Raw genomic sequence first — 24,853 nt, forward strand, 5'->3', positions numbered from 1 at the left:
AGAATACGCACCATATCCAACTGCTATTGGTCTGCTCCACTTGAATGTGCTGGCTCAAAATTATACCTGTCATCTTCTCTGACTGTTCTCTCTACTTCACTTACTCTCCCTAATTCCCTATTTAGGGAAAGGTGTTATCATGGAATTGATCAACCTAAAAACCCAGTAATCTTAAATTCTTCTTCTATGTAACTATTGAGTGTGGTATCTACTCTCAATCCTACTGTTGCTAAGCATGCATCTGCCAACTCCAGTTCTCACTACTATGGCAGCCTCCTATCTGGTGTCTCCTCCCACCTGCCAGTTCCAGCCTCTACTACAGATGGAGCATGACTCTTGGGTTCAAAATTCTTTCAAGGTTCCCAATCACTTACATAGTACAACATAAATTGTCTTCACTTACGTGTTTGTCATGACCTTTGTGATGTGATTTCTGACTATATGTCTAATAATTTACCTCCTTTAGTTCCCAAACATGAACACTTTAGAATCAGGATTGTTAAATTATTTCACATTCCCAGAACCTATTCTGTTCTCTCCTATCTCCCACTTGCTGTTTATTGGTTTAGAATACTTTCCACTGCCATTCAGCTTTTTTTTTTTTTTGTACAAATTAAATGCTTGTTCTCTGTGAGGTCTTCTCTAAATCCTCCTAGCAGTTCTGGTGTATCTCATATGTGTGTAGTTCTACTGTGACAGTTATAATTTTTTTTAAAAAAAAGATTTGTTTTACTCAAAAAATATTTAAGAAAGAAAGCTATAGGGAAGCACACACACAGATCTTCTATCAATTGGTTCACTACCCAATGGCTGTTACTGCTGGGTCACTCCTAAGCCAGGAGCCTGCAGCTTCTTCTGGGTATCCCATATGGGTGCAGTGTCCAGGGACTTGAGATATTCTCCTCTGATGTCCCAGGCCATTAGCAGATACCTAGATCAGAAACAAACAGATGCAAACTGGTGCCCATATGAGATGTCAGCACCACAGGCAGAGAATTACCTTGCTATTTGGGCATGCCAGACTTGAGAAATTATCAATTTTGTTCACTGAGCAGTTTTAGCACCTGATGGAAAAATGACAGTAATAGACGCTAACGGACGTTTAATAAATATGTGTTGCATGAATGAGTATTGTGTGTATTTCTGTGTGTGTATATCTGTTTTCCCACTAGATGACAAAGTAGAACCTCCATTATCAAGGGTTTGAATCATATAATATGAATTTCCACATTGTCCACAAACCTTTAGCATTTTTTACATACTCAAAAGTATTGAGTGAAGTCTCAGCAAAATATCAAAAACAATTCAGATAACTTTTTTGTAATAAAGTGCTTTTTTTCTATTATTCAATTTCCAAAAGTGTGATACAATATTAAATTACATTAGTGATGGAGCAACTGTTAAGCTAAAAAGACACAAAATAAACATTAACATGTAGAGTTCTAGATGGCTCAACATATGCATATCAATAAACCTGATACATCATATCAACAAAATGAAGGATGAAAGCCATGATTATCTAAACAGAAGCAGAAAAATCATTTGCTAGCACACAATGCCATTTCATGATAAAATGTAAAAATTTTGATATAAAAAGAATACATTCAACACAATAAAGGTAATATATAATGAACCCACAGCAAAATGCAAAATGTTGGAAGAATTTCCACAAAGGTCCTAAAATAGGATGCACACTCTCACCACTGTTATCCAATAAACTATGGAAGCTATTAGGTAAGGAAAGGAAATCAAAAGGATACAAATTGGAAGGAAGGAGTCAAATTATCGCTAGTGGATATAACCTGATCTTTTTGGGGAGAACCAAAACATGCCACTAGGAGATTATTAGAACTCATAAGAGGCTTCCACAAAGCTGCAGATTATAAAATCAAAGTTCAAAAATCAACAACATTCTTACACACTAACAATGTATCGCATGAGAAAGAACTTACAGGATTAGTTCCATTCATAGTAAGTAAAAAAAAAATACACAAACAAATAACTTTGGGACAAATTTAACCACAAGTGTGAAGTTTTGTGTATTAAAAATTGTAAGACATCAATGAAAGAAATAGGAGACAAACAAAAAAGGGAAAACGTACCATGTTCATGGAAGGGAACAGTTAATATCGTTAAGACATCGATAAATATTCAATATATCCCAGTCAAAAACCCAAGAACAATCTTCACAAAACTAGGGAAAAAATTGAATCTTAAAGTTGATAATGAGAAAGAAAATATTCCAATAGCTGAAGCAATCAAATAATCAAAACAAAGCTAGGAACGTTACAGAAGTAGATTCAAGAGCATGGGGAGAATCGTAGGACCTGTGGGCTTACCGTGGAGCGCATATGTTAGAATTGGACCTCCTAAATGGCTAATATGGAGCAATGGTCAGCATATTCAAATGCACGTGGAGGATATGGCAGTCCATGGGGGCCTGCAGAGGACATCTGGTACCATAGCAGAGGAAGGAGAGCAGAACAAATTGTTCAACTACCTCAGGCAAGCATTAACAGCAAATATCTGGGCAAATGGAGACAGTGGGGCGGGAGTGTGTCAGCAGATGGACCTTGGAAGGATTTCCTCATCCTTTGCTTGGTGAGATTAACAGCCTCTCAGAACTATCGAAACCACTTGAGTGGAGCCCTCGGAGCAGGCCCAACAGTGGAGACCCTGGGATGGCATCTGGGTGGCCATTCCCTGTCCCTAGGTAATGGTGTGGTGGGGAGGCTGGGTGCAGCTTCTCCCTTAATTTTTGCCCTTCCTCCAGATGCAGGAGGATGAGGGGAAGAACATTTGGAAACATGGTCTCACCCTAGTCTACTATGTAAACATCATCAAAAATTTAAAAAAAAAATTTTTTTAAAGGTTACATTGTAGATGAGTGATTTAAACTCTGGGTTTTCTATTTTACTGTTGATCTACATGTCTGTTTTGTGTCAGTAGCAGGGTGCTTTGATTTTAACAGTCCTGTAGTAGGTCTAGATAACTAGAGAATAATTAGAGAATTGATTTTAACTTAGTGAACAATCAGTTGTGGCAAATACAATACAAATGGAGGGAAGGTAAGTTTGAAAATAGTAAATGATGACCAGTAGTTTAGAGTTTTCGATATTAGAAGGTATTTTCTATACTTAATGTCTTAATAGGATAGCAGATGATGGCCCAGAAATTCACTATGTGCTGATCACATCTTGCCACAAAGGTTTTGTCATCTGCATTCCATTCTCTGCTCTCTGATCTTGATGTCACACTTGGCAATAATTTCATCGTCTCCCAGACTAATGCTACAGAACAGTTTTACTTCAGAGAGAAAAGGAGTATGTTTTGCTTTAAAAAAGGTATTTTTAAAAGATTTATTTTTATCGGAAAGGCAGATTTTCAGAGAAAAGGAGAGGCTGAAAGATCTTCAGTCTGCTAGTTCACTCCCCAAATGGTCACAACAGTCAGAGCTGGGCTGATCTAAAGCCAAGAGCTTCAGCCAGGTCTCCCACTTGGGTACTGGGTCCTAAGGCCTTGGGCTATCTTTTGCTGCTTTCCCAGGGCACAATCAGGGATCTGTATTGGAAGTGGAGTAGCCAGTATTTAAACTGGCACCCAAATGAGATGCTGGTGCTTGGAGTTAGAGGAGTAGCCAATTGAACCATTGTGCCAGCCCCAGGAGAATATTTTGAAAAGCCCTGTGCTGGGGATCAGAGGCCTGACTAATTTTAATAGTCAGTAAAATAAATAATGTCCAACTCATTAATCATATAAACTTAGTTGAAGTCATAAGAAGTCCATTTAAGTTGGTATAAAAGTGAGAATGTTAAAGATCGACAGTACAATTATAGAAAACTGGGGTTTCAGTTTCAGGCTATTTTTTTGAAAAAAAAAAAAAAAAGATCTTACATATCACAAGAATACGTGGACCTTGTCTTGCAATGAGGTTTAATGGCTTTTTGTAAGGCCAGCCAACAAAGATTCACTTCTTTTGAGCCAGGGTTTCAAGACTAGGGACCTTCCCTGTAGTCTGCTCGGGTACTACTGCCAGGGCAGGTATCCATCCTCCCTGCCCTCCACATTCCCGCTGTCCAACACTTTTGTTTGCTGTGACCCCAGGCAGTGTTTCAGTTCTGAGTTCCTATATTCGTTCGATGAATGTTTACTGAGCATTATCCAAGCACTAAGCATACACTAGTAAACAAAACAGACAAGACCCCTTGCCAAACTAGAACTTTGCTCAATTTCCTCATCATTCTTCCACAATGAAGAGAATTATTTTGTCATCTCCAGAATAATAAATGCACCAGACTTCAACTATGTCCAGGATTACTGAATAGAGAGTAGTTCCCCCAGCTTCAAAGAAAAGTCTCTGTCTCGATTCTTAATGTGATTATTTCTGAGGTAATAAGAGAAGTGAATGATAAGCCTGGCGAGACCATGTCTGGTGCCTTGCTGGAAGGAGGCTCCTGGGGAAATTGGTTAACTAGCCTGATTGAGGGGGACAGCACTCTGAAAGCTGACTTTGGGAAATTTATGGGGAAATGGGAAGAATAAGTGTGCCTGGTAAGAAGTCTGATTCTCTGCATCCATCTGTGTGAGACAATGAATGTGGGCAAAATGTCTAAAGCTCCCATGCACCCCAGAACTGAAGGTCAGAGCTGCTGGCAACTGATTCCAAGAGGAGCCAGTGAACACAGCCACACTGGGATGTTGCCTCTTCCTCCCCTACACACAGGTCACCTAAAAAGGCTTCAATAGAGCTGGGGCTCTACTTGCACCACCGTTAATCACCTTTAACTTATGTATTTCAAAGGATAAAGGCACTTTATAAAATTTGGTGTGTAGGCTTATTGATGAAATGGGGTTACTACCATCTCAGGAGCATTTGAAGCAGAGCTGGTAATGACATGGGAAAAAGTTGTGGTGACTAGAATTAAGGGCTCTCACATCTACAACCAGCTGACATAATGTTCTAAAATGCTTAACTTTTCCTTTTGGTTACTTGACTCATTTTAGTGAGTATGAGAATAAAATTTTTATATTGAAATGCCTCTGACACAGTTTCTTTCGCATTCCCTGCTGTGCAAGGGAGGCAGCCGACTCTGGGAATCCAACGGCTTAGACTGTTCTTTTCCATCACAGCTGGTATGAATTCAAAATGCAAACCCGCCTGGGTATTTCCAAGGAGAATATTCTTTTCATGATGAAGCTGGAGTAATCTATTCTTTAGTAAAAATGACCTCTGTTTTCATGGCCTGGTAGCTGAGCAGTTTCGTAGGATTTGATGTATTCTTTGAGATCAGAAAAAAAATCTGTCATAGATCTTTTCTGAAGATTAGGGTAATAAGCAACCTAGGGTTCTCTGATCTTCAAAGGAAACTAAAAATAATCACTTGAAGTTCACAAACACACACACATACACAATTAGCACAAGCAGCAAAAAAACTAGACTTATACTTTACCTAATTGACACTTGCTGTTTCCCAAAATTTAAAGAAATAAGCATTTTAATACCTTTTGTTTTTTAAAACGAATCTTTCAAGGGTTTATGCCAATGAACAGAAATCAAGGTAGCATCAGTTAATTTCAGGAAACAAAAACAAGACAGGAAAGAGTTCTACTCATTTTGGCTTTAATTGCAACATATTAGGGAGGAAGGGTTGTTTTTGCCTACATCATTTATGTGTTCAGTACAATCGCTGTTTATTACCTACTCGGTGCCTGTTTTGGCATGAATGTCGAGCACTTTACATATAGTGTGGCAAAAAAATTAGCACCATGTACCTCTGGAGTCAAAGTGCCAAAGTGTAAATACTGGCCATTTACTCCATGTGGGCTTGAGAAAATTACTGAAATTATTGGAAAAACAGAGATAATAATATCATAGAAAGTTTAATAATTAAATTTATAGCCTACCACAGATTTCTTTATGTGTATTAAAAATCAGTGTTACCTCATTTAAGGCATATAAATAACCAAATGAAGCCTCATCTTTTCCCATTTAATAGGAGGAAATAAGAGGTAGGAGAAGTTGGGTATTTTACTAAGTTATCCATCTAAATCAAACTCAGTTCAGTCAAACTCTTGAGGCCTATGTCTTAATCTACTACAATAAACTATACTCACTTTTGCCAAATACCTTGGAAAACTCCAAATCCTTTTTGGAGTTGGGCAGAGTCCAGACTAATGAATTATATATGTCCCAAAATAGCAACATTTCCCTGTAATGGGTCATTGAGTCGCCACCACCATTGCCAAATTTGCGTGTGATAGACTCATGAGGTAAGGGTGCTTCTACAAGCATTTCCAGCTCACATCATCAATGGTGAGGACTTGAACATAAATTTATATGCATTTTAGCACTGCACTAACAAACAAAAGTTTAAAAAGTTTCAGAGCATCTCTTGATAAATACTAATGTCTAAAGCAAATTCTCCCTTTATTCTTTATTGATGGGAGTAATTGTTTCATCCTGTACAAGATACACAGAGCTACTTCATAAAACTCATTAGTTTATGAAAAATGCCTATTATGAAGAATTGTTCAGATTTCAAAATTGTTCTGATTTCAAAAAAGTTTTTGCACCCAAAGAAAATGTGACCTTTGCTTGTATTTTGCCTGAACTTTTTGAAGTATTTTATAGATGTTGTTATGACTAGAAGTTCATGCATGCTCTCTGCCTTGACAATGAAGAAGTTGAATTGTTGAGGGTAAAGCTGAATCTGTGTGAATAGGGGCTACTTAATTTAGAGCCAGCGTTACGCCTTTGACTACTTTGTACAAATGCGGAGCATGCTGTCAGGTGAGCACAGAATACAATGATAAACACAAAAAGAAACAAATGTGTTGGGGAACTGGATAAAGCTCAGTTAGATTGAAGAATCTCAGTTCTTAAACCCTATATTCTTCAACAGAAACTATAATTTGCTAATTATTAGATTTAATTGCTCTTAAAATATTTTCTTTTGTTTTTCAAGATTTTTTCTTCTATTTTTAATGTTTCATGTAGCTGAGAGGGATGCATGGCCATGTGGGTGTTAGATCAGGGTGGGGAGTGTGAGGCATGGAGGAAGGTGGGTGGGACAAATGTTTCAATTTTTTGTCTTCTGTGTCCTCTGTGGGGGAAGGGGAAATTGAGCATCCCTTATCTAAAATGGCTAGGTCTAAAGTGTTTCAGAGTTTAGAGTTTTAAGATTTGGGAATATTTGCATTAATCATACCCGTTGAACGTCCCTCATCTAAAAAGCCAAAATCTGAAAAAGGACATACTCAACCTGCCTCCAGTAGCATGGCTGAAGTCCCTGAAACAATTTAAAGGGGGCCCAGCAGGTTGTCCGTTTGCCAACTCACACATTTGTGTGACTCTGGGTTCTTTACATTCTTGAACTAAAACAGTGTGTTACAAGAGACAATGTAGAAGCAGACAGAAGAGTCCAGCTGTCGTGTATTAAGTCAGTAGAGAGCTTTGCAAAGCCCAAAAACACCGCTGCTCTTCAATTTTTTTCTGTGACTTGGAAAGACTTGTTTATGTACTTTTCTATCTTCAATGAATTTATGTATATTTTTAAATTGTTTCATTTCCAAGTGGTGAATGTCAACAGAAACGATCCACATAAAACAGAAGCTCCTGGAAGTCCTCCTCAAATTGTGAGAAGGCTGAAGATCCAAGATATTAACCCGCTTGAGAACTCGGAGACATAGCTACGCGGATGGCTAAGCAGCAGGGTGGAGACGTGAATGGGAGGATGGCAAAAACTGAAAGGGTTTGTGTGTAGTCCCTCAAGAGTATGAAAATGTGACATTTATTTACTAGGCAATGAGCAGTGTGCCAGAGTGTGCGCTGTCAGGGAAGGGGGACTTGACTGCAAAGATTACAATTGCTTCAAACAATCTACTTGGTACATCTTGGGGGAGAGGGGCGGGGTGAGGATTTAACCTGTGAGTCTCATTTTCCTTATCTAAAGATAATATTTATCCCACAAGGTTGTTAGGAATTAAAAGGAGATAGCCCGGTTCACAGCTCTCCAGGAGTAAGTGACAGGGTGCTTATAAAGGCCGATGATCAATCTAACAGGGCAGATAAGGCTTCCCTAGGCAGACACTTTAAAAACCCAAGGCGGATGGTCTGACATGCCCGTGTCACTACAGAAGCATTCAGAGAGGCTTTGGGAGGTTCTCGGGCATCCACACTTGTTTGGGAAGAGGTTTAGCGAAATCCAGAAGTGCCGGACGAGCCCCCTCCTCTTTTCTCCGCCCCCAAGGTCAGCGGCTGCGGAGAACCCCGGATAGCTGCTCCCCTTGCCCCCGGCCACCAGATGTCAAACCGCCCTCCGCGGCTTTGGTGCCCGACCCCAGGGGCGAGCTCCGCACTCGGCTCCCTCAGCTCCTCCCCGGGGGCGTCCGAACCAGAGTTCCCCAGGCCGCGTCCTCGCAGACCCAGCCGCGAGACCCCACCGCTCTCCCCCAGCGGACCCCTTCTTAAAAGGAAGACGTCTCAAGTTCTCGGCCTCTGACAGTTCACTGTTTTTCCCCTACACCCCCATCGCCCTGACCCTCTTGAGTCATCCGTAACCCCTCAGCCCACAGGGCCGCCTTCCCGAGGGATTCCGACTGCGGCCTCCTCCCCGAGCATCACCGCCACCGCTCCGGAGTCCACCGGCCGCGTTCGCGCGCTCGCGCATCGATTGGCGCTGCCTGACTCCTCGGGCTCCCGGCGCCGGAGACTGGGAAAGTCCAACGGCGCGCGGGGCGGGAGCCCGAGCAGGCGGGCCAGGGGATTGCCGAGCGCACGGATGAGCGCGAGGGCCGGCTGGGGCTCCCGGTGGCGGGTGGAGGCGCCGGCGCTCCTGGGCGGCGCGAGGCCGCGGCCCCCGACTCGGCCCTCCGCTCGCCTCGCGCCGCCGGGCGCGCCGCCTGCCCCTGCCCCGGTGCCCGGGCTGGCCCCAGGCCCGCGTCGGGGCCGTCGCGCCGCCGCCGGGGCTGAGGGAGGCGGGAGGCAGCGCGGGCGGCGGCCCCTCCCCTCCCCCTGCCGCCTCCCGCCGCCGCCGCGGAGAGCGCAGGGAGCAGCCGGGGGCTCGGCGGCGTCTGGCCCCTGCTCCTCCTCCTCCGTCTCCTCCTCGCTCCCTCCATCGGCCGTGGGGATGGCCCGTCGCTGGAGCACAAAAGAGTCTCCGCGGTGGAGGTCGGCGTTGCTCCTGCTCTGCCTCGCTGGGATGTGCGGTAAGTGTCTACGTCCCTCCTCCTCCCCCGCGACTCCGCCACCCCCGAGCCCCGCTGACCGAACAAAGCTGGGGCGACCGCCCCCTCTCGCGGGCCCCCCGAGGCCTCCGGGACGGTGTGGGGGCTGGGGGGTTCCGCGAGAGACTCGGGGAGGGGGCGGTGGGGAGCGGGGTGGGGAGCCGACCCTGGCCGCCGGCGGGACAAAGAGCCGGCAAGGGGCTGGATGCAGCGGGCGGGCTGTCCCCGCACCGAGATGCTTCCAGGGCGCACCGGTCCACCTCCAGACCTTCGGGGCGCTGAAGCCGGCCTGGGGTCCTGACTGGGGGCGTCGGAGGAACGAGGGGGGTAGCGGGCGCACCTCAGTCCTGGGCTTGAAGGGCCCCAGCACTCCCACCCCCCTTTTCTCAATCCACACACACACACAGCTGTGACTGTATGGGGAACAAGGAGAGGTCGCCCCCGCCAGCTGCCCCGGACCAGTCTGCCACCCCCGCCCCTACGGCTTCTCTCAGCTCTGGAAGTTCTCTGTACTCTGCCACCACGCGGGTGCCCCCGGTCTCCCTCCTCTCTGCCCCCCAGCTCCCTGCAAGTGCACCCCAGCACCCCAGCGTTCTGCCTCGGGGCCAGCATTCTGTGTGCATCCCGGGCTTGCAGGATCCTGTCCATTCCACGGGAGCAGCACGCGGGAGAAGGCCTGGAAATAGTTTCCAGATCCACCTTGGTCTCCTCTTGGGGTGCACATGTCTGCCTGGACTCCTCGGTCAGCTGCCAATTCCAATTCATCCGTTGTCGCCCGCTCCTGTTGTCCCATTGCTGGCCCTCTTGCAGTCTGCGATCAGATTAAAGATAGTTCTTTCAGGTTCCCAGAGGGCTGGAGACTTCTGCTGGAGCCCTGAGCGCGACGCTGCTGTCTGGGTCAGACCGAGCACACAGTGGGATCTGTTGGCCGGGCATCAATTGCCTGAGAGATGTGAATTGCATCTCTAGGTTAAACGGGTGGAATTGGTGTTTCTGAGAACAAGGTTAACCCTTTCTGTATGCAGTGTTGCTTAGATTTTGCCAGCAGCGACTAATTAGCATTCTTTGGTGGATCATACTTCTGAGGAACTCTGAGTCATTTGCCACAAACACTGATTGTCTAGTGGTGATGGGGCTTCAGTCAACGTGTCATTCGTGAGCAATTACCTCTTTTGAATGCATTTATCTGTGACACTAAATGTGATGGTAGCTGGTAAAACCCAAGAAGCTACAGTAAGTGAAGAAGTTAGTGAATTTAAGTCGTACGTGCCAGCAGCCAAGAGGTTGTGGTTCAGCTGTGTTGCTCCCTTACCTGATCACTGTGTTGTTATTTGGGGCGGGGGGTGGAGGAAGTGGTTTGATTCACTCTTGATGTGGTCATTGCCAAGTGTAACCAGGAAATTCGGTTCTAACTTTTGATTGTTAGTTGCATCAAGTGGCTGTGGTCCCAGCTTGCCTGATGACTTGTGGGTTTGGGTTTTCAACCAGAGATCAGTAAGCTATTGTGTTGTTTCTCCTAGCCTGAAGTTTGGGGGTGGTTTTGCTCTAGGCTTGATGTAATGACCCAGGAGAGAGAAGTAAAAGGTAGCTTTATAATCTAGAGGGGCTAGGGATCGCCAGCTTTGTCTGCCACTGTTAACCAGAAATACATTTCTGTGGTGTGCAGTTAGAAACAGATAAATAGTTGGGCATTTGTGTTGTCATTAGTGCCTGTGTGGTCAGTAAAACATGTTGTTGCCTGTAGGTGTAAGAGGCTCTGAACCCAGTGATTGGTTTTGGTGCATTCTTTAGTGCCTGTATGCAAAGTCACCTTCTTGTAGGTATTTATCATTTTGGAATTTGATCAGCAAGAAACTGTTAAAATGCAAAGACTGAAATTCCTTTTTGTGACAGTGTGAGCTCAGATTATAAGACTGTCTGTTGATTATGCCAAAGGTTGTTTTATCAAGTCACAACAAGGAGGTAGTGAGCCAAGCCGAACAGTACACTGTTACCATTCAGCCTGCAGGCGGGGGATGCCCCTGATAGCCGCTCGTGTTGTCCTCCTCAGTCCTCCAGCCAGTGTTAGTGTGAGGGGAGGCAGCTGTAACAATGGTGGTGGTAGTGGGATGCTAGCATAGCAGTAATGGGATTTCAGTAGCTTGAATATATAGTGTTTATGATCTGTAGATACACCCTGAGAAATAAACATCTCTGAATTTCTTAGAACGGATTCAGAACTGTCAATAAGAGTTTTTTTTTTTAAAGTGGCTTTAAAATTAATAGAAAAACACTGTTGAAACAGCTGTATGTTTAGAGTAACTCTGAACGAAGACCCAATGAAGAAATACAGGTCTAATGGCCAGCATTCATGGAATTCCAACGATTCTGTACCAAGTGACTCTTACCTACTAACTGCGGCATTAAATGGCTCCAGTCGTGCCTGAGTCTGTGAAACATTCCATATGTCTTTTGAGAAAAAATTTGAACGTTTACAATCTCCATATGGCCATTTTTCAGTGGACCCTGTTGTGCGGTCACACATTATTCTTCTAAGTTCTATTTTATATATTAGACTTCTAGGTTTCTTTTCTAAATGTCAGTCTTACTTAAAAATTCTAATTTGTGGGATTAAAATACACTTAATATTTTCCAGAAGTGGTTGTTCAAGGATCAACAAATATCTCTCAGGAGCCTGTGGCATCTTAGTTGCACTGACTGTGCCTACTAAGCAGGAGGAAGTAGAAGGGTGACCTCTTCCTTTCGGAGTTGGAAGGGATGAGAACATTAACTGCTGCAGGTGTGAGGTGTGCTACACGTTATCCTAGACCCACAAGGAGGTGGAAAAGTGCATCTTCATTTCTCACAAGGCAGTGTTGAGACTGCTGAATTCTGGTCAGGAGAAACTGTTAGTCTTGCCTGCCTCCAAAGCCAAGAGTAGGTGATTGAAGCATTTTCATTGCTTTATCCTTTCAGCTTCCATTTGTCTCTCAGATCAGTGTTTTCTAATTGAACATGGATCTATCCTTAAAGTACATTAGGCATTGCTTTCAGGAGATACCTGGAAAATAAAACGAAGTTCATGAAATGATACCCCTGCTAACCTCAGATACATTCTCTTCTATTTATTCTATTTCCCTCTCACCTTTCCTTTCTTCCTTTGCTGATCTGGACTCAGATTAATTGTGGCCCACTAATAGATCACAGTTCTTTGAAAAACACTGCCCTGGATGAAGCCAAAAGTGTTACCTGAGAATGTTGATTGTGTTGGTATATCGTTTTACAGTTACCCCCACAGGCTGCACATGGTTGGGTTACTTGCTGCCAGGACACTGAGTAGCAGCAGTAAGAATTGTCCCTGGTAGGTACCACCTGACCTGTGAAAAAATGTATTTTTAAGTTGAAACTCAGCTTGTTATAACCAAGAGTCTTTACTGTGCACAGTACTGTTCTAGATGCTGTAACCACATAAAATACTCATATATTTTTTTACTCTTGCACTTTACATTTAATGGATCTTTTCCCATGAATTTTATGGAACAATCAACAGTACTTTGTAAATTTCTACTTTAAGGATATACTAGGAGTTCTAGTTTTAGAAAGGTTGTAGAAATAACTGGAGCATGAAGAAAGAAAATCCAAACCAGCATCATTTACACCTAAAAAAGTCGAACTTGATTACATGAAATAGGTTGAATAAAACGGAATTAGTTGCTGAATATCAAGCCTTCCTTAAGTTGACAATCTGAGTTGTATCTGAATCCTGAGGAGAATATGAAGTTAATAGGTGGTGGTTGGGCAGAGGGTTTTAAAAGACTGCTTTCACTTGGGTAGCTATATTCCAGAAGGTGGACAAGTAGAAGTAGATTTGAATGATAGATGGTAAATAATTCAATGGGTTCCTGGAAAATAAAATCTCTTTAAAAAAGCATAATAGGGAGATTAGGCAAACATTAAGAGTTGCCATTAGTGGTTAGGAAATTTAAAGCTTATCAAGAAACTAGAGGAACAAGGAGACCTTTTTTGGACTTTTTACATTTTACACTTATTATATGTAAAATGAAAAGAATGGATGTAAAAGGGCATAAGGTATATTAAATATAGATTTACATAGATTTAAATAGAAAATGGCTTGATTTCAAAATTTTAGAATGTCAGCCGTTTAGAATCCAGTTCTTGCTTCCTGCTAGATCAGTGAAGGCTGTTCTAAGTGTAGGAACTGTGGCGCTGATGGTGGCTGAGCACATTAAGCCACTGGGTACCTGCATCTCAGAGACCTTGGGATTTGTTCCTTTCTTCCTTTCCATCTAGCTTCCTGCTAATACACCTGAGGGGCAACAGGTGATAACCCAAGTGTTTGAGTTTCTGCCACCTATGTGAGAGGAGACGGTGGAGTTCTTGGTTCCTGGCTTCTGCCTGGCCTAGCACTACCAGGATGTGCGGTCCTTTGGTGGATGAACCAGCATGTGGAGAATTCCTCTCTCTCTCTCCCTTCCTTTCAAATAAGTAAAAATTAAAATGTGAACTATGTTTGGGAATTGCAGTTGAATTGGTAAACTCAAATTTTTAGGTTATTTTTTCCTTCTATTTCTCCTCTTCTTTTTACTGCCCCTAAAGATGCACTTTTTTGTTGTTGTTCCTGTGTTCTAAGATTTTGAATTGGACCCTGTTAATTCAAGTTACTCATCTGCTAGTTGAGGGGCATGCCATATAAGTCCTTTTGCTTTAAGTAGGTGTGAACTGTGCATTATTTCACAATAGAATTAATTTTGGGAATTCTCATTGTCCATCCTCAAGAAAGGAGAGAGGGGAATTAAGTAATGATTGGCAAATACATTTTATAGCATTTATTAAATTATGGATATTTTGTTTGTTCATTTTTCATTGCCAGTTAATCTTTAATAGATCTCATTTAGCAATTCTATAAATATTTATTTATTTTACAGAAGAGAACATTGAAGCTGAGAGAAGTGAATTATTTAAGATCAAACCATTAGCAAGTAGTAGATGACAGCCCAGTGTTCTTTCCAGTCATTAATTCATTCAAGAGTCAGATTTTGAGGGCTTAATTGTATGTGGTGAGGGGTTAGGTACAACAGCCTAGTAGTCTCTGCCCTCTTGAAACTTTCAGTCTAGCCAGTAAGTTGTAACAAGTACTCTATCAGAAACAAAGAAAGGACTGAGATAGTGAATAACAGACACAATGTAACTAGAAGACTTCCTGTTAGGGAACATTTTAAGACCTAACAGATAGGAGACATGTTACCAATTGTGAGGAAAGCTTTACCTGTGGGAAGACTGGATGAGAAAATCAGGAGAGAAACAATGTGAGAGTGTGTGCAGAAGAATGAATAAACAATCTGTTGCTGGAGCCCAGCTTAGTGCTTTTCAAGGAAAACAGTGAGATAGAGTGATAGGCTGGGGCTGAGGGCTTTAGAACCAAAGTAGAGTTTGTGTTTTAAGTATACTTATGTAATGAGTTTAAGTAATGTACTGTTGATCTGTGTGTTGAAACAGTCACTTCTGCTACTGAGTATTACTATGAGATAGTAGAAATGCAGTGTTTGTTCAGAAGAGATTTTGGCTGTAATCTATTTGAAAGTCACTGGAGTGTGGACCAAGGTATAATAATGAAGATGGAAGAGTATGGGTTGCCTTTTTGATAGAAGAGAATATTGCTGTAGACACAGGAGAGAAAGAGGAACGTATTAATGCAATATATGATAACTTCCTTACTGTTACCTTCAGTAAAGAGGTAAAATTATTTTACATTGATTTTAGCATTGAATGAAACTAACTTGATAGATACGTTTCAGATTTTGAGAAATGAAAAGTGGTGCTAATCTTTGAAAATTAGGATTGAATGAATCATAGTAGAATGTTTAGTGGTTTACATTTACTTTTCAAGCATGAAGAGGCTAGTGAGCCTTAAATATGACTGAGTTTCATTCATAGTAAAAGTATCATTTACGGCTAGAAACCCTGTCTTGGAGAAAACAGAAGATGAATCTTTGTGTTTGATCTATTCAGATTCTTGGAATTATTAGCCATTCTAATGACACTAAAAGCATTTACTAGTTGTTTGAATACAGAATGCATTTTTTTAAAAATGGCATTATTCTCAAAATAATTGTGAAGTAGGTGTTGTTGTTAAAAGCAGTTGAAGCTTTGAAAATGTGATTTTGACTAAGGTTTGCATTTCTACTGCTATTCTCAAGTAGAGGCCTGGTTTTGGTTAACATTGTAATAGCCTTCACCTGCTGTTGGCTGTGGTTTGATCAGATCACACAGCAGCAGCAGCCAGAATGACTTTAAAGTATGAATCTGGTTATATAACTTTCTTACTTATAACCCAGTAGGAGTTCCCTGTTGTTATAATCTAAACGTGAATCAGAGCCTTCCTGAACTCCTCTTAACGTTCTGCCTGTCTCTTGTCCTTTCCCTTAACTGCTGCTCTTCCCTGTGCCGCACACTGTGCTAGTGCCTTACAGATGTGTTTCTCCTGCCTGCTGGACTGAATGCACACTGCTCCCTCTGCTGTTCTTTACCTTCCTTCCTCTACAATTTCCTTTACTAGGCTAACTCCTGCTTGTCTTTCAGCTTTCCTTTCGATACTAGCTGCTTTCCTGTGTCCTCAAAGCACAATGCCATCTTAACAGTGTCTCAGAAATATGCCATGACCCTCAGATGTCAGTCATATGTGGGCTTTAAATGTTCTAGTAGCTATGCATAATGATCTTTGTGACTACAATGGAGTAACTGACCCAATTACCTTTAGAGACACAGTTGAAAGGGTCATGTTCAAGATCTGGCTATCACATTTGTCTGGACTGTGCTGAAATTGTGAATAGATGTTATATTATTTTGAAAAATGCTTTTTCTGCATCTCCTAATGCCATTATATTATTTTCTTTTTTGAACTGTTAATGCTTATAGAAGCAGTTTGATTGGATTTCCAAATATTTAGCCTTTAATTCTCAGAATAAACCAAGTTTCTTTAGTTAATGCATTGAATTTCAGCTTTCTGAAGTATACAGTTATGTTATTTTAAACATATTGACAGTGTTGTGTAATCATTAGTACTATTTAATTCCAGAATATTTTCTGGAATATTCTCATGGAACATTTTATGTTTGGCTTTTTGAACCTAACCAGATAGTGTGTGCAGTTTATCCGTTTTTAAAATATGACTGAAAACATTTCTTTTTTTAGCCAAATAATTACCATTGTCTATATAGGCTATAACTTATTAATTCATCAATTGATAGACATTTGAAGTTTCTGCTTTTTGACAGTTGTGAATAATGCTGCTATTAATAGTTGAATACTATCTTTGTATATGTACCTTCAATAATTTGTGCTTTATATATATATAGGAGTGGAATTGCTAATTCATGTGCTAACTGTATGTTTACCTTTATGAGAAAACCACCAAATTGTTTCCATGTGCTGTATTGTTTTACATCCTACTAGAATGTGTGAAAGTTCCATTTTCTCCATCACTTGCCATCCTAGTGGTTGTTAAATGTTACTTCAATATAGATTTATTTTTATTATTTATGTATTGTGTTTTTGATGGCAGGCAGGGAGACAGAGACAGAAATATGCCATCTACTAGTTTGCTCCTCCACTGCCTGCAGCAATTGGTAGTACAGCTAGGAGCCAGGAGTTTAATCCAGGTCTCCAACAGAGGTGATTGGGGGCCAATCATTTGAGCTGTCATCTGCTACCTCCCCAGGTGTGAATTGTTGGGAAGGTGAACTTGGGAATGGGGCTTGGACTGGGCACCCAGCACTCTATGGGGTGTACACAGTCTTTGTAGCTTTGTGAGAGTTTTTGAGGTCAGGATGTGTGAATCCTCTAATTCTTTGTTTACAAGGTTTCTTTCTCTGTTCTAGATTCCTTGAGTGTTAGTTTGTCAGTTTCTGGAGATAGGGGAAAATACAGCTGGGATTTGACAGAGAATGCACTGAGCCGGTAGGGCAGTTTGGTGAGGGATGCTTGAAGTGCAGCAGCAGAGATACGGACTGGGGGCAGTGTGGGAGTATGGCTCACAGGTGATCGCTGCTCACGATGTTATAGTACATTTCATTCTGTTTTAAAAAATATATTTTACAATTTTTTATTATTATTTGAGAAACAGGAAGAGACGATTTTACTACTGTCTCTACCCAGATGCCCACACTGGCTAGGCGAGACCAAACCCAGGAGCCAGGAATTGACAATCCAGGTCCTGCACTTTGGTGACCGGGATGCTCCTATTGGAATCAGCATTAGCAGAAGGCAGAGCCCGGACCTAGACTAAGTGTGGTGGTACAGGATGTTAGGCATTATAAGTGGGGCTCTTGACTTCCATGTTGAATGCCTACTTCTGTGTTTCATTTTTTCATACTGTTGTAAATTTAATTTTATTTTGGTATTCAAATTGTCATTGTTAGAATATAGGAATACATTTTTTTCTTATTTTTGTGAGCTTTCTGAACCTGTTTATTAGCTCTAACAGGTTTTTTTTTTTTTTTTAGTTCCTTAGGATTTTAATATACAAGATCTTAGCATGCTTGCAAACAAAGGCAGTTCTTCTGATCTGGATGAATATTTTTTCCTCTTGAATAATTGCTTTCACTTAAAACTCCAGTAAAGTTGAGTAGAAATGGCAAGAGTAGAAATCTTTATTTATAATCACTTTTTAAATAATTGTATTTAAGCGTTTTATTATAGTTGAAGTTGGAAGGATAAGTGGGAACTTAACAGTGTTTTATCCATTATTGAAATTTCACATATTAGCAAAGGAAAAAAGGTGTTAGAATGCCTAAAAACATTCCTAAAAAAATTTGCAACTCTGTTCTGTATTTTCATTACTTAGCCATCCTCTTCTTCCCTGCCCTCACTTTTGGGGGCACAGGGATCCTGTGTCATTTTTTTGTGAAATCTTTAATCAGGTTGAATTTTACTTTCCTGAAGCATGTTCTTGACCCATATTCTTCCTCCCCTCCCCACCCCCAAGAATATATGAGCTGTATACTTTCTTAGGTAAATATACTGAAAATGTCTCTATTTTTCCCTCACACTTAGAGTGGTTTGATTGGCTATAGAATTTTAGGTTGCAAAATTTTTTTTTCAGAATTCTGTATGTGTTACTTTATCATTTTGTAACTTTTATGTTGCCATTTTTGTTCTTACAACTTTCTTTTTATATTTAGTTTTTAGTTTTCACCAATTGGATCTGTAATGTGTATCTCTAATTATTATTACTGTTTGGTGTTTGACAGGCCATTTTATCCTTAAATACTGCTATTTCCTAAAACACATGTATGCATGCATGACTACATATGTCTGTGAATACATATGCACACCATATGTTGTGGAAGTGCATGCGTACACACACATACACAGTTGTTTAAATGTCCTTTTATCCTAATTCCTTTGTCTAGAATTCCTAATCTGACTTTGTTTTTGTCTCCTAGACTTTTATATCCTTCTTTTCTGTTCTGTAATTGACTTCTGAATTGTGTTTTGTCTATACTGTCTATTTCCGGGTATTTTTCTTCATTAATGGCAGTTTGGTATTTCAAATCAGCTATTGGTCCTTTGAAAATGCACATTAACAGTTAATTGTAGTGTCATGTGAATCCAGAACCTCTGAAGCTACTTGGTAAACTCTAGATCTTTGATGTTCAAGGTGCTCTTCTGGAAGCACTTGGGAGCTTGTTAGAAGGGCAGAGTCTTAGGCCCTGCCCCAGATGCTGAATTGGACTTTTCCTTAACAACATCCCAGATGCTTTGTTTCATATTTGAGCAACTCTGGTTAGAAATCTGTTTCTGTAGACTAGTGTAGGATTTATAAGTATGTTTATTGTTTTTCTCTTACTTGCCTCTTTTAGAAATGCAATTGTGTCTAGAGTGTCATGTAGAGTACTTTTTAGGAAATCCTGCCTTGCTCACTAACATTGTAAAATACAAATATTTTGAAATAGTTAACAGTATGGTGTAGTATTTGAATACCAAGTTACACTATATGTAGCAGCAGGAAGCAAGGAGAAACTGATATAATAAACTCATTCTCTGAATACCAAACACCTACATAGCAGTTACTATGGGCCAGACAGTGTTCCCGTGTGTCTGTCAGTCCGTGGGTCTGCTGTAGCAGCAGACTGTGAACTAGATGGCTTATAGCACATTTTATTTTTATGGGCTGGAGGCTGAGAAGTCTAAGATTGAGGAACTGGTAGCTTTGCTGTGGGGTGAGGGCCCACTTTCTGAGTCATAGGTAGTGCCTTCTAGCTATGTCCTTCTATGGCAGAATGGCCTGGCTAGCTCTCTGGTGTCTCTTTTGTAAGGTTATTAACCTTATTCATGATGACAGAGCTGTCATGAGCCAATCCCCTCATGAGGAGGTTCCTATTCACATGTTTACTTAAGGGGTAAGGATTTAAAATATGCATTTTAGGGATTCAGATCTTATGACTGTATGTGTGTGTGTGTTTGCACGCGCGTGCGTGTGTGTAGTGTAGAAGCATTTATTTACAGCAGTGTTGTCAGACTAAATAATGTTAATACTTCCACTTTATAAATAACAAAATTGCACAGAAGAGTTAAGTAACTTAACCAGAATCACATATTTGGTAGTAGGCAGAGCAAGTATTTATTTATATATATATGGCATGGCTATAGAATTTGTGATTTTAATCATTATATACAATATGTTATACTGCTTCTTTGCAGTTGCGCTTAGAGATCTGCCTGTATTCACTGCATTCATGAGCAAGCTGATTAATCTCTGATACAGTGGCTCAGTTCATTGCTAGAATTCATGTGCATGTGGAATTGCTGATAGATGAATCAAGATGCTAGATCATAAATATTTTCTGAATTAATTTTGGTTTGCTATTAATTGAGATTTCTAAATGGTAAGGTGCTGAGTTACTGTATAATACACTGCCTACTTGAGAGTCTGTTGTTAGGCTGTTAAATAATTTATGTGAATACTTTATTACATCAGATGATAATTTCCTTCCTCAGTCTGTGAACAAAGATAATTTTACAGGCACCATAATCAAATGACTAATAAAAATAGAAACAACGATTAATTTCAAAGGCAGTCAAGAAATGCAGATAAATACCACCTATCACTTTAGTAAATATGTAAAAATAAAACTGTTCTATCAGATGTTAAATGTTCAGTAGAGACATTAAAAATAGCAATTAGGGCTCAATAAAATGAGCATCAATACTAGATTAGTAGAAATGGTGAACTTTTGCTGGTAGATTTATTTGTATTATTTGACATATCTTTGGCATCTTTCTACACATAATTTTTTAATAAATGAATGATGAACAATAGATATTTAATTTTTACAATTTTGTTTGCACTTATGTGTATTGTAATAATTTCTTTGATTCAGTCATGGAAGTAGAATTATTTGGTTAAAGTGTGGAGTATTTTCAAAGGTCTCAATAAAAGCACTAAATTTTTGTTGAATGCTCACCATGTAGTAGTTACTGCCTTCGTGTTTTATCTGTATTCATTTAATTTGTTTTCAAAATGGGGATGAGTATTTAACCAGTAGTTAAGATGCTGCTTGGGATGTTCGTATCACATATTGAGTACTAAAGTTCAAATCCAGTGACTGTAATGATGAACTTTACATATCGTTCCTCACTGAAACAGGATCCAGGTTGGGGCAGAAATATAAAAGATGAGCCTGAAAATTCTATTGTAACAGAAAAACAAGAAAGCTACAGCAATAGTTCATTCTAGAAAGACATGATCAATATAAGGGGATGTGCGTTAGTCAAGGATGCGAGAACTTGAGCATCAAAATGAAGATAACTAAAATGGAGTAACTATTTGAGACAAGGTCAGGACCCCCGAGTACCTTGGTTCAAGTCCCAGCTTCCTTCCCACATTAGCTTACTGCTAATGTGCACCATGGGAGGCCGCAGGTGGTGGCTCAAGTAATTGGGTTCTTGCCAGGTATACCATGTGGAGATTGAGATTGAGTAACCAGCTTCTGGGCAGTTGAAGTTAGTCAGTAAGTGGGCAATATGTTTGGATTTCTCTCTCTCTCAAATAGAGTAGTGAAGACTTGGTGGAAATACACTAAATATAATATTCCTTGGTTCACAGAGGGAGTCTTGTAATTAAAACACACACACACACACACACACCTGTGTGTGCACATACTACAAGTACACATCCAGTAAAACAACAGCTAATTACTGAGTATCAGTGGGAACAAATAGGGTACTAATTTCATTCTCTGAAAATAAGCAATGATAAGGAACTAAGCATTATCTTCCCCTTTTCTGTATGAATTCTTTTTCAAGATAAGTAAATAGCATTTTTTGTGGGAAAAGGTCTTTGAAGAATTTGAGTCAATGAATGTAAGGAAAATGATAGGGTTGGAATATCATTTTTGCCTGCACCCCCATGAAATAATTTATTCAGCTGTGATCCTCAGTGGATGGAACCATCACACATGTGGTCATGTGTAAATTTCTTGATGGAGGAGACAGGCTTCCCAAATCTGAGTCAGGAAGAGCAGGATATATATATATATATATATATACCTCTCTCTCTATATATATATGGTCTGATACATGCAAGATGTATGGCGCAAACTATACAATAACATTGAACCTATGTGAAATCAAAGTTTTTTGGCATGAGTTGGCAAATTATGACCCTTCAGTTAAATCCAGTGTATTGCCTACTTTATTATTACTATTTTAAATAACATTTGATTGAAGCACAGCCACCTTATTTTGTTTACATATTATCTGTGGCTCCTTTTGTGCTGCAATGACTGTGTCAAGTAGCAAGGGTCATATGATCCAAACCTATTTCCTAATATTATTTCCTTCTTCTATAGAAAAAAGTTTGCCAACCCCTGAAGTAGATGAATAAAGTTAAATGAGTCCAAAGGAAGTCACATCATAGAATAGAAGCCTTGTTTTAGGACAGCTGATCTGATTGTGTAGCAGCGTGGTGGTATGGAAAATGAGAGTTATCACTGTAGGTTAAAGGGAGGGCTTGAACACATCAACCAAATGAAATGTTTAACTTCTTTAAGTGAGCAAATCGAAAAGACATTTACAAGACAATCAAGAACTCCTGATTATGAGTTAAAGTAATAGCATTGTAGATAGATAGAGAATGTCTGTGTTTTTAGAGATGTATGTTAAAATAAATGGAGGTAAAATTAAGATAGAGAATGTCTATGTTTTTAGAGATGTATGTTAAAATAAATGGAGGTAAAATTATATGCGGCATTTATTTTTAATGAATTTAAAGATAAGTGTATCAAAAGCAGTCAGAGTTGAACTTTCATATTAAGACTTAGATGCTTTCTATTGAATCAGCGTTGTCTAATGTAAACTGTAGTACATTTTAGTATTGCCTATGTTTTGCTTATGACAGTGACTAACAACACAATCTACATGTTTTAAAATTTTTCTAATCCCTTGGTTTGTTTGTCGATATGAGCACACCCTTGGTTTCCTTCCGTTCACTGCATCTTGGCATCATTAACAGGGACATCTGTCAAGGAAGGATCCATATGTTCTGGTCTTGGTGGAGAAGACCATGGTGTTTCAGCACTTGATTTAACTCCTGGGTAGCTTTGATGTTTAGTCTTGTCAATTTAATTGCTGCATCTCAATTTCCTAGACCTTAAGAAAGGAATGTCAGTTACCCCTGGGGTTATTTAAGATGAAAATGTATAAATTATGAAAGTGTTTCTTAAGTGATGAAATTAATAGCCAAAATTTGGCCTGCTTATCTTTTGGAAGATGCTGTAAAGAACTTAAATGTGTTATCTTTATCATAAGTCAAACTTGAAGTTTATATATTACTTCTATTTCTTGGTTGTGTCACCTTGAGCAAGTCATTCACTGTGGGTGGGTGTGTTTCTGAAATTTTGTTCTCTTTGTAAGCACTACAATGCCTACTTCACATATTTAACAAAATAAATTAAAAACCTATGAAAACACATAATATACCAATACATATATGTCAGTTGCTTTAATATTTTTCTGCCCTTTATTTGGACAAATATAGCCTAGATAACAGAGGTATATATATTTATGTTGGAACAATTTAAAAAGTTTATGTGAAAAAGGATAGTCTTCAATGTTGCATATGATACTTGTATTGCATCATGCCAAGTTGACAGGAGAAGCTGCAAAACTACGATTTTAAGGTTTTTATGAATAAGTAGATAATTAGGTAGTGAGTTGCAGTGGTATAAAGCTAGGTATTCACTGAGAAAGAAAAAATTATTTACATAAGGTTATTACATTCATAGGCTTAATTTATTCAAATCCCGGAATTGACAGAGATCAGAAATGGTGAAAACGTGTTTCTAAATTGTAGCATGCCCTTCTCCAACAGACTGCTAAGGCTGATGTAGAGCAGAGGGCCACACAGCCTGAAGCTGTAAGCACAAGAGTTTTGAAAGAAGGGCAGTGATGAGACTCAGTACTGTAAAGCCTGTGCTCAAAGTGAACACTTGGGTTAAACTATCTCCCCTCATGCCTTTCTGCCTGTGTTCACTAAGGAAAGAATGACTGTTTTCCTTAAATATATTTCTGTCCTTTTTCTTAGTTTATACTCCTGACAAGTTGTATAACATGAAGTCAGATTGTTAATTACACAAATTCTTCATGTCTTATTTCAAAATCTATTAATTTTGATGTGTTAAATCAGCAGATATTTACTGAGATCTCACTGTGTCAGAAACTTGGGATTATTCCTGTGAAATTTGAAGAGGAGGGAGAAAGTTAAAATAAACAAACAAAACCAACAACAACAGCAAAAAACCCCACCAACCAACTAGACAACAACAATGGCAACAAAAACCTGAAGAAAAGAAATGAGAGAAGTGAAAAGAAAGTTGGCAAGGGAGTGCAACTTTGTTTAACCTTTAGGCACTCAGAATTTGGTGTGGTGGGACAGGCAATGTGACCTTAATTCAAAAGGTGATGAGAACTTTGATGGTCACAGTTCACTACTAATACTGTGTGCTGTGGCAACATCAAGGAGAACCTCCAAGTTACCTCCATCTCTGTGGATAGAGATGGGTTTCTTGGGTTGGGTTACAGCAGAGAAACTGGTGGTAGTGTACTTGACTGTGTCAGGCAGAGAGATCACTTAACAATGCTGACATCAGAAGTGTGTGTGTGTGTGTGTGTGTGTGTGGTAGAAGAAGGGAAGGGGTAGCTAAAGTGAAGGTAAAGAAATGGATAAAAGCCAGATTATCATGGGCCTTAGAGGCTGTTGTGCTAGGTATTGAACCACTTACAGTTTTATGAAATGAATATCAGATGAGCTTTTGAAAAAGATCTCATAGTGTTGCGTGAATGAGAGAATTCATGAGAAAGGAAGGCACAGTATCAGAGGACTGCAAAAGCAGGAGCAAACTTGGAAGGTAATATACTTATTCATACATTCATACTTATTCATAATTATCTAATAATTAGGTACCAATCTGGACTTCTGTCCTTGTAGAACTTGCATTCAGTGTGACAGAGAATTACCAGGGACATGAAATAAGGATATGGCAAGAGGGTTGGAAAGAAATGGAAAAGAATGAAGAGAACTTAATATATACTTCCAGGGAAGAATGGTGAAGAAGAAATATAGAATGAC

At 40.1% G+C, this 24,853-nt stretch overlaps 1 protein-coding gene across 3 annotated transcripts in view; it reads left to right on the top strand.

Moving 5' to 3' along the window:
- The first annotated feature begins 8,983 nt into the window (after positions 1-8,983).
- LRP12 (LDL receptor related protein 12) overlaps positions 8,984-24,853 on the top strand; it is a 54,392-nt gene continuing 38,522 nt past the window's right edge. For 2 of the 3 annotated variants that reach the window (XM_040979430.1, XM_040979432.1), the window contains exon 1: positions 8,984-9,207. In XM_040979430.1, the coding sequence (XP_040835364.1) occupies positions 9,129-9,207 (79 nt within the window). In that variant the 5' untranslated portion in view covers positions 8,984-9,128. Of the gene's footprint in view, positions 9,212-24,853 lie in introns of all 3 variants that reach the window. The other variant, XM_040979431.1, reaches the window with a different exon arrangement.

The sequence above is a fragment of the Ochotona curzoniae genome, unplaced genomic scaffold, assembly GCF_017591425.1.
Source record: "Ochotona curzoniae isolate NIBS_2020 unplaced genomic scaffold, NIBS_Ocur_1.0 contig_3190, whole genome shotgun sequence".
Lineage (NCBI taxonomy): Eukaryota > Metazoa > Chordata > Mammalia > Lagomorpha > Ochotonidae > Ochotona > Ochotona curzoniae.